The sequence below is a fragment of the Amblyomma maculatum genome, chromosome 5 (genome assembly GCF_055883805.1).
Source record: "Amblyomma maculatum isolate TAMU_Amacu chromosome 5, ASM5588380v1, whole genome shotgun sequence".
Lineage (NCBI taxonomy): Eukaryota > Metazoa > Arthropoda > Arachnida > Ixodida > Ixodidae > Amblyomma > Amblyomma maculatum.
The window spans coordinates 152,673,188-152,689,576 of NC_139348.1; the positions used below are offsets into that span (position 1 = coordinate 152,673,188).

General features: G+C 42.4%; 1 protein-coding gene across 1 annotated transcript in view; it reads right to left on the reverse strand.

The window, feature by feature from the left end:
* The window catches only part of Nmdar2 (glutamate ionotropic receptor NMDA type subunit 2), an 84,721-nt gene that overhangs the window by 48,787 nt on the left and 19,545 nt on the right, over positions 1-16,389 (reverse strand). Inside the window, exon 2 of the mRNA XM_084604700.1 lies at positions 11,537-11,695. Within this exon, the coding sequence (XP_084460826.1) occupies positions 11,537-11,662 (126 nt within the window). The 5' untranslated portion in view covers positions 11,663-11,695. The remainder of the gene's footprint in view (positions 1-11,536; positions 11,696-16,389) is intronic.

Consider the following 16,389-nt stretch of genomic DNA (forward strand, 5'->3'; position numbering starts at 1 on the left):
GTAACGGCCACCAGTTACAAATACTAAAAGCCCTTTGTTTCCGTTTCTAACGTTCGTACCTTTGCAGTTCACCTTCGCTTCAACCGCCTATATAGCTGCCTCATACCGATCGTTCTTTACCGCCAACTCGGCATGGCGGCGCGCAAGTCGAAGCACTTAGCCTATGCACTAATAACACGGAGGCGCCATCTACCGTGGCGAACACTTATCAGGTCTGTAGTTCCGGTGCCTGCCGCATCGAATGAGGGCGCCACTCCGATGTTTGCGCCGGGAGAAATGTGAATCGTCCTTGAAACCTCCCTCTCCAACCGTGGTATGGCGACAGCTTTTTGGTGCTATGGCACCAGAACGCTACGTGTAAAATTTTTAAAACCTGCATATGCAATAAATAAAACGAGAAGAGATGCACTTAAGCTCCACCTCGAAATGTAGGACGAGTCAGAGGTAGTGCCTCTCGTATGAGACTCTCTTCGCGGAACATTGATCGCGTACGAGCACCTCCCTCTGCTCTTAATCATTTTTCTTTTAAGTCATACCTAACTAATTTGTGCTAATTAGCATACCGTAGTAAGCAGCCACAATACGTGAAAAGCTGCCCGCACTGATATAAAGCACCGCATTAATGAAGCAGTGCGAATGCGCTTTCGTGGTACAGAAGTAGCGTGTGTGACTCCTAATCCCAGTTTCCTGACTCCTTGACGGTGCGATTCACTTCTCGCCCTCCAATTTCAAAGGCGCTACCTGTTAATTTGGCCGCGTCACGCGATACTGTGACGCCGCATGAGCAGATGACCAATGAGTCAAGAACGGGGAAATAAATACTAAGATTTGTACCTTTCAACCAGCACTGCTCCATTTGAAGAGCTCGTGCGCCATGGCCAACGTCTATTGTGATCTTCTTTGGAAATGACCTTGATATATATGCAATCCCATGTTCCACTCTGGTGAGTACTGCCACCTTGTAGTCGCTTAGCACAACTTTGGGACGCCTTTGTTCAACAACCTTTTCTTACTTTCTTATGTATGTATATCTTAGTTAACCTCGATGCCAAAGTCACCACGATGAAGGAATCGCTTCCCAGCTTCCTTGTCATCTTCAACGGCAGTCTTAATCTGTAGGGCAGTGAGACGCTTTTAATAGCTGCACTTTAAGCATAACTTTGCCATCTTGGCGGCAATAGCGAATGAATATCGAGGATAATGCACGTGAACGTTGGGCACCGCACAAAACGTCTGATAATAAAGGGTGAACTTTTATTGTGAGATTTTTCGCGTATTATGAATACTCCAGGCACAATGTGGGCAGGGTAAGCGTATAGGTTTGCACTGTGGAGCCAAAGGACGGTGAAGAAGTACAGCCTCTGAGATTAACTACACCGTAAAGTACATACCAAATCAATGGCTTCAGCTTCACTTTTTTGTTAGTGTGTGAAAGCAGTGGCGTTTGTCCAAGCATTTTTTGCCTTTTTTGAGAGACGCACACAGCAAAGGGCTGATTGATTAAACACTTTAATAATACGTTATGCAATGTAAAGATTTGTAAAAAACTTTTCCCGCTCCACGTGACATCAGTAATAAAAGTAAGCCCACATGCGTATAATATCTAATCAAATAAAGCACTGTATGCACCTGAGAGCTGAGATAAGTTCCCGAAATTGGCTCGCACCACGTTAGAGGTTTGGAACTTATGTGACCACAATTCCACGCATTTTTCGTTTACTAGCTTTTGTGAAAATTACAGCTGAGTAGGAGACTACATCTAAGTGTTACCGGTGGGGCAGCGACCTTTATTTCCCGCTGATATGACAACAAAGGCTAATAGAACAATCTTTAGAAAAAATATATAAAGAAGTTCACATCCTGTAGGCAGCCTACATTCCCCTTTGTTGACTTCCTAGTGCCGCTTAGGCTTATCATGGCTGAATGCACGACTCAGTTCGATAAGTTCAATCTTGAACAGGCGCCGAGGACAAGTAGCCTACAAAATGGCGGCAGCATGTGGAAGACTGTTCCACTTTCTAATGAAGGCTTTCTACTGTTGACAAAAAATAAGAAAAATATTGCTAAATGCTAATATTGTATAATTTTATTCCTTTCATTATGTAACAATGTGAATTCACTCCTGCTTGGGACAAGCAATGGCCTGCAGTATTTTCAAATAAATAAATAAATAAACAACTTCTCCGCCTGCTCGCTAAACTAAAGCCCACATTCCGAATCAATGTTTTCCCAAAAAAACATTTCTCTACTGCACAGTTGGATTCTTCCGCAGTAAAATTTTTACTGTCCGCTGGACTCATGTGCACAAACATTCTGCAGCCGCTCGTCAATGCGCATAATTTTTCAGTCACATCCCAAGAGTCAGCCCTTCTTTAAAAGTTTCCTTGTCACATGAACTCGAACGACTTAAACGTGCAGCTGAGCCACGGATTGTGCCAGTCAAAATTATTACTTTTTCTTTTGGCCTGTTACAAATATCTCTGATGTTACACATAGGTCTGTTGTAGTAAAGATGCACACAACCCCTCTATATGCCTGACATTGCTCAAGTGAGCTTGGAAAAGCTTTTTTTTTTTTAATTAGGTAGTGCCTTTCTCCCCGATATATATTACTTATTCACTTGGCTGAATGTTCAATGTGATGTTAGAACAAAAAAAGAAAAGAGGAACAGGAATCTCCATTTAAAAATGATCTCAAAGGGAAGCTTACAGGACTATGCTGCCCAATACTAAAATGCTTTTATTCGCTTGCATTGGGGGCTAATGTCAACTATGTCGTTTGAAGATCATTTTTCATTCCGGCTGTCGCTTTTTTCGCTCACTTCAATCGGATAAGCATCTGTTTCATCTCTTTCCTTCCTCTTCGTCTTGTCTCTCTATGCTTTACAAAACGGCGTTTAAAAAAAGAGGTTCACCTGTCATTAATCTGTATTACATGCATCAAAGGTTCATTCTCTCAGCGCGAGTTGTACCTGCGAATGCTTGACGTATTTTCGGTTCATCTGACTTCCTTTCGAGGCTCCAGAAACTGCTATTAACAATTCTGCTATAAAAGTGGGTTTTCTACTAACTTCACATATTTTCTACATGTACTTCTAAAGGAGAGTTTGTCAAATCGCCTGACTTTCTTTTTCCATGCCTTTCTGTACGGATGTTTAATCGTCCAAGTTTTCATTTCCCGATCTTTCGGAAAGAAACAAAAAAACATAACCAATACATAAAGGTGTAAACCCTTTAAACGAAATGGCTGAATGGGGAAGCAATGGTTAATATTTTCAATATTTGCTTTGTCCAAAGGGACTTATATAAAGCCCAGACAGCATCCTATAAATATTTAGGGAACGAAAACTCTAATACACTATGTTTCGAACCAACAGATGCAAATGAGGTGTGTTTTGTTTTCTTGATTTTAAATAATTCTCAAACCGTTGATGCTGACGGTATACAAATAAGGCCTGTGCAGTATACTATACGTATATTCAGCACTATTTTGGCACATATATTAAATCTTAGTATTTCTACAGGAGTTTCTCTTTCAAAAATGCAAGTTGCCCGCGTGATAGCTTTATTTAAAAAGCTGAAAAGAGTGTCGTATCTAACAACAGGCCTGTATCAGTTCTTCCTGTTTTTTCTAAACGTCTAGCAAAAATTATATTAAACCGTATATCGCGTTTCTGCAGCAAGCATAGTCTTATCTCTACCTCACAGTACGGCTTCAGAAAGAACAGGTCTACAGAGTTGGCGTTGCTGGACCAAAAGGAATATATTCTACAAAGTTTTGAAACGAAACGCATTGTTACACGCATTTTTGTTGATTTCACTCAGACTTTCGATTATATTAATCATGACATCTTATTTGAAAAACTGAATCATTAAGGAATAAGCGGCCTTCTTTTGGCACTGTTGAAGAGCTACCTGTCAAATAAGTTTCAATATGTTGAAATGAATGAATTCGCTTCCAGCAGAAAGCATATAGTGTCTGGGGGGCCACAAGGTAGTATTTTAGGTCCTGTCTTATTTAATTTATATATTAATGATATTGTACACATTTGTTCAGACACTAAGTTCATTACATATGCCGATGATACAAGTGCCTTGGTATCATCCCTTTCTGAAGCTGAAGGAATTCTTAAAGCGAACAATCTTTTGAGTAAATTAGACTCCTGGAGCTGCAGCAATCAATTGAAAATTTACGTGAACAAAACAAAAGTAGTTGTTTTTCGACCAAAAGGAAAACAAGTTTCGTTACAGGAAAGCATAATATTAAGATCCGAACCGACTGACGTGGTAGAAGGTATTAAGGTACTGGGGGTATATTTTACCTCAAAATTACAGTGGCATGATCATATAAACAGTCTAATAAGTAAACTGAGTTGCATAATGGGAATTTTAAATCGCAACCGCTATACCCTCCCGAAAAGAGTTAAACTCATAGTGTACAATGGCCTCTTGGCTTCCTACTTAAACTACTCTCATTTAGTTTGTGGAACTGCAACAAAAGCAAACCTACTGCAGTTACAAAGGCTACAGAAAAAGAAATTACGAATCATTGCAGATGTGGAATAGGCAGCACCAAATTCTCATATCTTTTCATCGCTTAATGTGCTAAACATAAACAACTTATATGAGCATAAGCTGAACCAGTAATACCGTTTGAGTATCTAACGAAACAGTCCGACTTTGAAAGAAATTGCAAAACTGTGCCCTAACAATCCAATTTACAGAACTCGAATTCCAGAACAATGGAATATTCCAAAATGCCGCACCACCTATGGACAACAACGGCTCCGTAACACACTTCCGAGATTATTGAACATTATAGAAAAGGATGTCCCTATCATCAATGAAAATATATTTCCCAACACAACCTATATAGGTTTGAAAGCAGTACTTTATTAACGTAATTATGCTGAGTATATTGTCAGGTACATGTTGATTGTCTTTTTTTTTTCAGAGGGTATTGCCTTATGTGCATTATGTTACCTTTTTTATTTTAATTTTTGTTTCTTGTTTTTGTTTTGTTTGTTTTTTTCCTTCTTTCATCTTTTTTAACTCCTGTAACTGTTTTGTGCCCACTTTTGCTTCACCCTGCTGCTGTGCACGCCTTAAGCGGGCCGAGGACTTCTCTAGCCGCAGATACGGCTTTTCCCTCGGCCTCCTTCCACTTCTTTGTGATGAATACATTATCCATGATTGATTGATTGATTGATTGATTGATTGATTGATTGATTGATTGATTGATTGATTGATTTAATTACTTCAAATCAAGGCAACTTTGCACACAGACACGTTTTTCCTTTTCTACCTCATATATTCCTTTTTTTACTCATCAATCAATTGATGTCTCGACAATGACGGTGTGACACCCCCCGCGGACGCACAAATCCTGTCTACGCTGATCAGCCTACAAAAGGTTTCGGCATAAATTTTCGGGGCACTTAAGCGCCGTCTTAAGAGCACAACTTGGTTCTGACTCGCGTCAATGATTGTTCAGGTGAATCCTCGTTAACGAACATGCATTTTACTACTCGCTTAATCACGTGTCTTTCAATCTGCGCCTCTTTTATCTCACGCCGCACACTCACTAGCATATACAGCCCTAAGCTGCCACATTACGTACACGGCCACCCAACATCTATACAAAGTCCCGCTTTAACCGAGTCGTACGAACGTGAGTCCTTGGTGTAAGGGTACTGTGTCTAACTCGGGATCCAAGGGCCCCGGTTTGTTATTCCGATTCCCTGCCAGCTCTGCCACACGATGAAGATTCGTAAAGTCCCACATCCCACCGATAAATTACTGCTCGGCCATATCGCCTGGCAAGTAATACCAGACAGAGACATACTCGTGACGTTTAGCTTAAGCCGACAACACTGACTAACTAACTAACTAACGAACTAACGACGTATTTCAGCGGAATGGCCTCTGTTACGCTGTCGCTTCAGTAATGGCCAATTCCAGAACATAAATGTACCTGAAAAGAGACAATGACAATTGATCCTCATATACCACCTCTCCTCTTTTTGTGCGAGCCGCTTAAGGATTGCCTTCTGAATAGTTGAATATTGTGCAGTAGTCCGCCATCGTCAGATAGGTCCCAAATGGCGACACATCGTAAGGGTGTTCAAACCAAAAACAACAAAAAAAAAAAAAAAACAGAAAGATTGGGTTGTTTTCTTCTCTTTCAAAGTTTTACTTTAATTTATTTACAGTTTACGGTCTGATAGGGTATTAAGGACCCAGCCCAAGAGCGCCTAAAGGGGTCATCACAGTGCCCTTATAGGCGGGTGCGGAAAGAGCCGCTAAGAAATGAACCGCATGCATCGCTAGCTTTGGCCAAATATTTAGAGAAATCCCCCCAGGTGGAGTAGATTTCTAATAAGGGAGTAATTACTCATTGTCATCCACCCAAGCGCAGCCATACGGCTACAAAGGAAAGCTATACAGCTTTCTCAGAACCTTGGCAGTTGAAGAAAAAAGAAAACCTGCCCTGCTCCCGGCGAGGCTGCTTTTGGAACCGACTGTATCTGTTGTGCACACCGTCGTCGCTTCTGTCGCTCGCCGGTTAGATGTTTAACCGAGCTTTCCCTCCGTCTAACCTGGCTGAGCTGAGTTTTGCCACAGCATTTTTTGCTCTCAAACCTTTTAATGAATTCGCTGGATGTGGCTCCTTGTTCACATCGCGGGCGTTGTAATGGCGGCCAAAACAAAGCTTCCACGCAGAATATCGCTGCAGATGGCAATAAACAGAATAAACAGCAACGTAGATTTTACCGCGGCTTTGGTCCACAATTAGGCCGACCGCTAAGTCAACGCAACCCATCCAGAAAGTGAATATTGCTTTGCCTTCTTCTTCCTAATCGTAATGAATATCATTTATCGGCCGTTAAAACTAATGACACTAGCCTGCACGTAAAAGACCACGAAAAACTCTCACTCGCAGCCGCAATGTTTCTTCGTTTACGCGCGCAGAAAGTCCGCGCCTTTTCGCAACGTTTGCTCTCGACAGCGGAACCTCAGCGCTTCGTGCCTCTCTGCAGCGTATCGCTTTCCGCATCACAAGCTGCGTGCTTCGATAATTTGCATGCATCCATTATTGCCGAGCGTCGAGTGTTTGCTGCGCGTGGCTCCCGCTAGCGGCAAAAGGCATGAAAAAACGAGCAAGACTGCTCGCAAGGTCCTACAAACGTGTCAGGCTAAACAAACAGGTTTTAATGATAAATTATTCTTTCCTTTTCTTTGGCTATCCGCTACATTCTGCTTCTTCCTAAACTGGCGTGATGCAACGCGCAGGGCGAAGGCGGCCCTCTTGGGGTTTCAAAAGTAAGGAAGTAGTAAAAATGTGCTCCGTCAACAGCCGCCCTGGCGGCAGTTGTGGAACCTTAGACACCAAGCGAAGCAGTAGCAACTCCGTGTGCGAGTCGCTGGGTTATAATTTATGCAAAGCCACCTGGCAGACATCTCCAAGTTGTTGTTCTCATAATTGTTTTTTCACTCTGGTTTATCGATATTGACACAATTTCTAACTACCACCGGGGTACTTGATTATGCTCACCTTACATACATGAACTGCTTGAAGAAATTGCATGTCATTGCATTAAAATGCAATGACAACATCGCTAACCATAAGTGACATTGCAAAAGATGAGGCAATGCTATAGTGTTTCGTTTTAATTCTTTCGAACGCATTGCAAAAGTGTCTGCGTTGTGCAACGACATTTTATCGTTTAGGAGCAGCCGGTTCTCGTCAACCATAGGACAAAAGCGTCTTACATTAACGCCCAATCTCTTCAGAACACCCGATTATCTGTATCCTCCTGCTCGGCCTAACTTCTGCTACGATCCATCGCATTATGTGGGGGCTTATTGCTGCCCTTTCTTCGCTTACACTTTCCGTCCGTGCCCATTTCTGCTAACATAAGCTCGGACACCCTCAACGAGAGTTTGTTAGCCAACTCATTTTTGCATTGTTTCTTTTCTTTCATATCTGGCTCAGAATGGCTAAAGCCCAGCTCAGCGAACAGGCTTGTCGACAATGAGACCTGGCGTTAATTTTCTCAAGGTGTGGCCCCTTTGTCAGCAGCCTTACGTGCGGCGCACAAAAGGGGACTTAGAGATCCAGTCACCGCGCTACGCTTCTAGTCAAATTTATTACTTCTTCCTGGCAGTATAAAATTTCGGAGAAATTCCCCAAAGGGGATTTCTTCACAAGCCTACGAAAAAAACCACCCACGTCTGAAAGCTGTTTCGGCGTGCACTATGATTCAAGTGGTTTCGAAGGCCGAAGACGCATACAGGGTTCACTGTAACACCGTTTAGAACGAATGATAATTATGTGGTGTGGAGATCATTCTTCCCATGGTAGTCATCAGCTTGTCTGGGTAATTCGCTGTCTGGTATTTTGGAGCAATGGCTCTACTACTGCAGGTATAAACCCGGGGACCGCTTCTATGAGGCGTGTTTGCACCTTCCCCTTTCCTTCCCCCGGGGATGACCTTCACGATCAGCCAATGTCAAATGAAACTGGTCACCAGGCAAGCTAAGTCACAGTTTGACATTGGTACAATAAACTATGATGAACTACTGCATGATCATAGTGCCAAGTAACCACTCTACTAAATACACATGCTAATTAAGTACATTTAAAAGGTATTTATGGTTAAAAACTAAATTTTGCGATAAATATTATGCAGCGTTTGATAGCTAGCTTATATAATTAAACCAGAATAACTTGAGGTCGTAATTTATTGTTCTAATTAGTTATTTCGTGTATGAAGAACGAAACTTATGCTACACCATGACGCCATATATCGTTTGACAGCTTAGTTTGAAGAAAAATGCACCTGCAAATTTTCAAGAATATTTATAGCTATTTACTTATTTGGGATAAAAATTGGAACCTATGGCACAGTATAAAATCACAGTATAAAATTTTAAGTATTAGTTATTTACTATTAATTAGTTGCTGTGCTTAACAATTGAAATATATACTACAGCATCAAGTCATACAAAGCTCAATAGCTTATATCTGGTGTGATTGTACACTAACTACAGGTCTTCATTGTTTGCGGTTTATTAGTTAACTGAGATCAAAAATGTATTTTATGTTGGAGCGTTATCGCACATCATTTTAAAGGTTTCGACGAGTAAAAGTAGAATTTTTTTTCCCTTTGGTGGCTACAATGCCGAAAGCGATAGACCAAGAGGCAAGGGCGGACCTAAAAGGAACTTTTTACTAGGCTGACTTGCGCCTTCAAAGAAGCAATGACGATTTCTACTGGTTGCGCCGGAGTAGGTTTTTTTCCTTTAAGATGGCGAGTTCGAACTGCACTGGTCGACCAAGGTTGGTTGCGCGCATTCTGCTTGTCGCTTGGCAGCGCTCGGAGCACTCGATCAGCCAACCAGAGTCGGATCTCGCCGGAAGTTTTACTCGGCGATTTCGTCACTTCCGGAGGTTGCGGAATGTTTTGGATGTCTTTATTTCAGAAATATCGACCGGCGACCCTGCGCACCGCCTATTTTTCGCGGACTGATATCGAAGTGCGTATATCGAAAAACGTCCATAGGGTTAAACGGTGTGCAAAAGCCAGTTGCAGAATACCACGGCCCTGCCTATATATAAATCGCAACACATTGTTTCTTAGAATGTGGCCTCTACTTCCGAAAGCGGTTCAGCATTACTTCCTCCATGTACTCAGCTTGTTCGGGTGGTCGGCCAAGGCTGATTTTCTCTCAAGGATTTAGTTCGCTCTATTCCGATTCGGGCGGCCAGCTACGATTGACCGCCTGTTCAGTGGTCGTCGAACTATAAATGCCCACTGAACTCGGAAGCGCTCGATTTAAAGTCGGGGAAGACATATCTAGATGAACTGACGAAACGTTCTGAACAATATGCAAAAATGTAAGAGTGGTCACGCATGGTAACAATCATTCTAAATATATCTCTGCGTATCTTGAACTGCAGAGAGATTGATGATCACCGGTCACCGCAAATTTCAGCTTTAACAAACACAAGACCGTTGGAGCGTTCTGCGCTCTATATGTATATTGATAAGGACGCATGCCAGCAGTGACAAACAAAAAATACAGTGATTCCCGATATATTATCATCATAAACCTATCACTCGATCTTGGATGTAATCAGAGTTAAGCCATCATAATTTTTTTATTCATTTTGTATCGCAGTGCCTGAAACGACCGAGCGAAAGACCAAAAAAAAACCACTGCGCTGCGACCAGTGGTTTTCTGAGCTGTGACTAATTAAAAACTCGGCCATATTTCTCATCTAACCAATATATTCATTAACAAATTTTAGGATTGAGTATCTGAGCGCGATTTTAAAAACGTTTTCAGCATCATCTTCATGAATTTATTTAGGATTTACCGATCCGAAGATTGCCTAGTCGCATTCAGCAATTAAAGATAAATCTTGCAGCACACTTATGTCTCCAATGAGAGTATGACTTGATAGTGTTAAAGAGTGCTTACCGCCATTTAGGGGGGCCCTGGATCACAGCTCCTTAGACAGTGACCCAGCTGTAGCCATTAGAAAGCAATTTTTACTCCTGTCGATTAAGCTTGCAGATGTGGCGTCAGGATAGAGTACTCGATAAGATAAAAAGTTGGGCTAGTTGAAGGCTGTTCATATTGAAAAACGTAGGCGCAAGTGTAACAGGCACACAGACACAGGCACGTGTCCTGTGTCTTTCATTCTCTGTGTGCCTGTTACGTTTGCACCTACATTTTTGTTTTCAATAGCGTGCCAGACTGCCCGTTCACAAGTCAGCGGCTCAATTCCAAGCAACACAACCTAATTTGCTACCTTTAACGACTGCTCGTGCAGCAACCCAATATAAGTGTTTTCACAGTCACGTCGATGCTAATGCCAACTTTTCGCAGTCAGAAGTTTTAACATTTTAGCGTTACAATGCTGATTCCAACTGCTGAAACCTGTACAGGGAACTGTAAATAGCTCACATTTGTGTTTCAAATAACGTGCCTCTTTTGAAACATCCGTTAGGTTCCCGAGGCTGATGACCGCGGAGCCCGTCAGGTTCTCTTACTGGGCTTGTGAACTGGTAGAGTAAAGGAACTTGGCAACTTGGCATCTTTCTAACACTAGCTCTCACCCAATTAAACTATGTCGGAAATAACTCACCTCCACTAAAGCCCCGTATTCTTAAAACTGCCCAGTACACGTTTCGAATTCTAGCTTACTGCACCCGTAAGTAGTAAGACAGCGTTTCCATTTCATCGCGGCAAACCTAACTAAAAGCCAAAGGCTCAGAGGAAGAGGCAGGCGAAAATAAATGTAGCCTTAACACAGCCTAGAAGTTCAACAAAGTTGACGACTGGGCAAGTTGGTAGGGCAAAGGACGACACACAGAGAAGAAGAGGACAGGACAAGGCTGGACTAGCAACTTAATGTTTATTGAACGAAAGAAAACAACGAAGACTCGTTCCGAGAATTGTCGGGAAGTTTTCTTTTCTCGCTTTTTTCATTTCAGGTTTAAAGAAAGCTTCTGTAATCAACTTACCTGCTGTACGAAGTTTGCCGATGCCTGCGTAGCAGCGGGTAGCAGTAGCGTCGTCTGCAACAGCAGCGCAGACGACAGCAGTGTGACGAGCGCCGCCGCCGCCGCCCACAGGGCGGCAGCACGCATCGCGCCGCCGTCTGCACCGCGCCGTCCGGGGCACTGCAAAACAACGACACCAGAGGGCTTAGGGTCAATTTGCATCTTTAATGAGCGAAGCACGAGGTTCCACTCCTTTCCGGCACCAACTGGACCAACAAGGGAAACCGTGCTGAAAAGCCTTTCTACGTCGACGTTTGTAGCCAATTACGCGTTCAAGGATGAGCCGCTCGGCCGTTAGCGGGGGCTTTAAATTGCGTTCCTGTTTAGGTCGCGTCCACGGACGTACGAGGCTCTCCAAGTTTAAGCTTAGAGGTGTTTGCTTTGCACTAGGCTGTATTCGGCCGGTTCTTGCAGTTAAATCCGATGCCTTCACGCTGAAGAACTCAGATTTAGATCGTTGCTGCTTACAGCAGCACTACAGTGTCGCATGAGTGGCATGGCAAATAGGGGCTGATCGATATGGTCTTAGTGTTGAGGCATCAAACTCACACGTGGCGAACTTCGGGGAAATTATGGCGCTTTTAGTGATCACTCGTTTTACTGTGAATTCCAACTCTGCTTTGTTTTTTTTTTTCATTTTTAGCATATATATATATATATATATATATATATATATATATATATATATATATATATATATATATATATATATATATATATATATATATATATATATATATATATATATATATATATATATATATATATATATATATATATATACAATGCTTTCTATTTTAGCATATGACATAGTTGTCCCGAAACCCCTGCGCTTCTTAAATCCCTGCCGTGTGTACGGTGGTTGAGGTGCCTCACATTTTATAGGAATATATTAAATCGCTTGCCTGCTCCGCATGAGGCAGCAGGAAATGTCATCTGTGCTGTCAAACTTTTTCCAGTAGCATTTCGTCCTCAAGCACCCAGCACGAGCCTCGAAAAGCAAACCACTACATTTGGTCCTTGGGTACCACTGCACTACTACGGCTGGTATACAAAATAAACATTTCTGTGCGGTGCTCTCTGGGAATGCTCACTTGATAACCAGAATATTACCGAATTTCGGTCATGTGGTGTGGTGTGGAGTGGAGTGGAGTGGAGTGGAGTGGAGTGGAGTGGAGTGGAGTGGAGTGGAGTGGTGTGGTGTGGTGTGGTGTGGTGTGGTGTGGTGTGGTGTGGTGTGGTGGGGTGGGGTGGGGTGGGGTGTGGTGGGGTGTGGTGTGGTGTGGTGTGGCATGAAAAAAAATGGCAATTCTGCTTTTTTTTATTCTTTTCTTCTGTACAAGCCATGCAAGCTCAATATTGTTCGACTATATGCTACTTTGCATAAATCCACACAACCTAGAAAGCAAAACCAATAATTATTTTGTTCATTCATTTACTGATTTATTCCATTATTATTTTATGCGTTCCTCCATTTAGTATTACATTCCATCATTCACTCATATTAGTTCATCTATCTTCGTTGTCAAGCATGACATTAGGCCTAATGCAGATCGCATGGAAGCCACCACGTGAAGTTCATGCTAACAATCACTGCGAAATTTCTCCTTATTTTTCAATGGTTTCTGCGTTTCACAATCTTCGTCGATTTTTTGAGCACAAGTGATTCATTCGCTATTGTCTTCGCGAAATAGTGATGCGAATGCATGAAGCACTTAATGCTTATGCAGTGAAGCAGAGGAGTCGATAATGGAGACCCCAGGGACTCTTGACATTTTGCATATATGCTCATTCCAGCCTCCTTATCGTATGTTCTGCGGACCTTTCATAGCGAAGTTTCTAAACATACAACCTCAGACAAATGCCACAGAGGCTCATATCCGAGTCGAAAAACTACAGAACCGTCACAAAATCTTCTGTTGTTCTGTCGTAAACGTCAGATTTTTCTTTAGTTCTGTAGTTTTATCAGTAGTTTTCTGTTGTCTGTAGTTCTGTAGCACTTTTCTCTTGTAACCACGTAAAAAAAGTGTTATGTTACTAAAGAAAGTTTTATTGTGTCACAACAGATTTCCTGTCAAATATTGCACATAAATTCTGTAGTAACAGAACGTTTTTTGTAGTTTTTGTTTTCGAGCTGGGATTACCTACGGTTGGCTAAAGGGACGGATTTGACACCAGCGGCGGCGGTTGAATTTTCATGAAAACCAAATGCTAGAGGCACTTGTACTGGGCGGTGTAATTGAACGATAAGGACTCCCACGTGGACGAAATTATCAGTAACAAAAAATTTTCTGTACTTTTTTTCCGACTGGGATTAGCTACGGTTGGCTAAAGGAGCGGTTTTGACACCAGCTGCGGCGTTCGAATTTTCAAGGAAACCAAATGCTAGAGGCACATGTACGGCGCGATACGATTGAACGATAAGGACTCCCACGTGGACGAAATTATCCGGAGCCCTCCACTACCACCTTACACATAGCCTACTTCTTCGAGACGTCATACCCCGAAGAAACATTACCGATAATTCAGACACAACCAATAGACTCTGCGCTTAGTAAAGACAGTAAGCGCAATGTTCCTTATCAGACCGCTAAGACCAATACGGGCTTTCATGCCCCTATAGTTAACCATGCGATTTTGAGGATAAATGCTGTTGATAAGGTAGGCACATTAGCCTCGGCTTCTACCTACTGGATGGAGACGCACACATTCCATATGTTAAAAATAGCTTTGCACATTTGATATGTCCTCAGCGTTCAAATGCAGCATTCTGAAATCAATGATAACAAGCTAACATTCTTATAGAGACTTGCATAGAAAAAATATTTGTAACAGATATATATAGCTAAATATTCACATATGACATTGCAAATTTTCGCATTATTGCAGAAACGTTGTGAGCGTTCACTAAACCATGCCACAAGGTATGATGTTAAGGATACATTATTCTTCATAGCCCGACATTTCTAAGCAGCCGAATACAAGGGACTCCTGCGTTTGCATAATGAACATCTGGGCGTCTTCAAATTGATTCTAGCTGTCCCCGTGTTAATTCGGACGCATTAGCAGGAAACATAATATCAACTCATATTCGCGGTAATAAAGGTTGTGCAATCAATTAAATAATGAAATCGGCGCTAGACGTTTTGCATCACAAAGTCCTGCGAGGAGTTGCCCGATTGCATAAATCTGATTGCGTTTTCGATTTCGTTCAAGGTGAACTCCAGACTCAAACTCCATCGAGAAGGTTCAGCGCGTCACACATTCGAGCATGATTTGAATATGAATGAGCTCCCGCCCTCTTAGATTGGCTGGAACGATTCTGCGTCAATTGAAGAGACCAGATGTCTAGCACGCTCTCCTCGCTTCGATTTTCTCTCCACTGGAACTGGCAAAATGCTAATAGCCAACTTGAGTGCGGAATAAATTAATTCCGCCAGTCTTTCTCCTCTAAACCGTCGCTGCTTCACGTGAACCCGAGACTAGGAAGATGCGGTTGCAAATCGCCGACGCAGGCATCTCTTTGAGGTTCATTTAGAGCGCTACAAATAAAAATTGTGTAAAGAAACAGCATGCAACAAAATATTTTCTGAATTTGCACGGTGACATAACAAGTATAATATTATTGCGCACAGTGTTTTCCTTCTGCCCTAAACTCTACATTTTTGTTTAAAGTACACGCATTTCCTCTGTTACAGATAAAGACAAGTCCCCGTGTCGAAACGTTGGCTCGTCTTGCAAACTAAAGCTCCCCCTCTACCCTTGTTCAGTGCTCTTTCATGCTTTGTAGCCATCTTCTTTCTCTCGTTCTACCCTGGATTCTTTGTCAGATATGCCACACATATTGACTATGCTCGTTTTTGGTTCAACCCTTAAGTAAACTGCCGAATACCAAATATAATGGGGTTGCAGTAATTGCAATCCAGTCCGCTTGTTTCAGCGACGAAAGACAAACATTTTTTGACATTAACTCTGGTCAGTTGTTCTTTTACGTCTTTCAATACATCAATGGCTTCGAGGAGCTCGTTACCCCGTGACCCACTGTCAATAGATGAGTTATTCAATCTAAGCAGTTTTTTTTTTTATGAGCGAATATTTCATCTACTCGCTGAGGACGGCATCATATGAGAGAAGATTTCTACCAAAAAGCACACATTGGAAACTAACATTGCATCAGTGAGGAAATCATCGCATGGAAGCACTCTATTCTACCCTTAGCAGCCAAAGGTTTTCTAAACATGAACAATTTGTAGATGATTACGACGCTCAGTACTGCGAACTTTGACTACAGCTGTCCAGGTGTTATAACTCTGCCATATGCTGAGGTAAAGGGCCTGATAGACACGATTTTATATATGTGCAGATTGAGATTTCTATATTCTTCCCCATATTGTTCTCCAAACGTTGATTACTATAATCCAGATGATTTCATGAGACCTTCCGCTGCCGCCGCCATGTTTCGATGGTTTCGCCTCTCTAGCTCCGCTTGGGTGACGTCGGCGCGTTTCTGCGCAAATTTCACAGTGGATAGTTCGCGCGACCTTAAGCTCTGCCTTTAGAGTCCTGGTGCGACTGTTTAATGGCTTCCGTCTGCGCCTCTTTCCGATTTTGTTCTCGATCATGCATTTTCAATATGCGAAATTCCTACTTTCTTAATCTGTGCCCCCACACAGCACACGGCATGTCAAAGACACACAGCTCAAAGCCGTAAGGTTGGCACTTTGAAAGCCCACCCGACGTAGGTAGAGAGCCTCACTTTAACCAAACCATCCGAACGGCCCTGCGTAAGTTAGGCTTCGTATATCTCGCTAGGC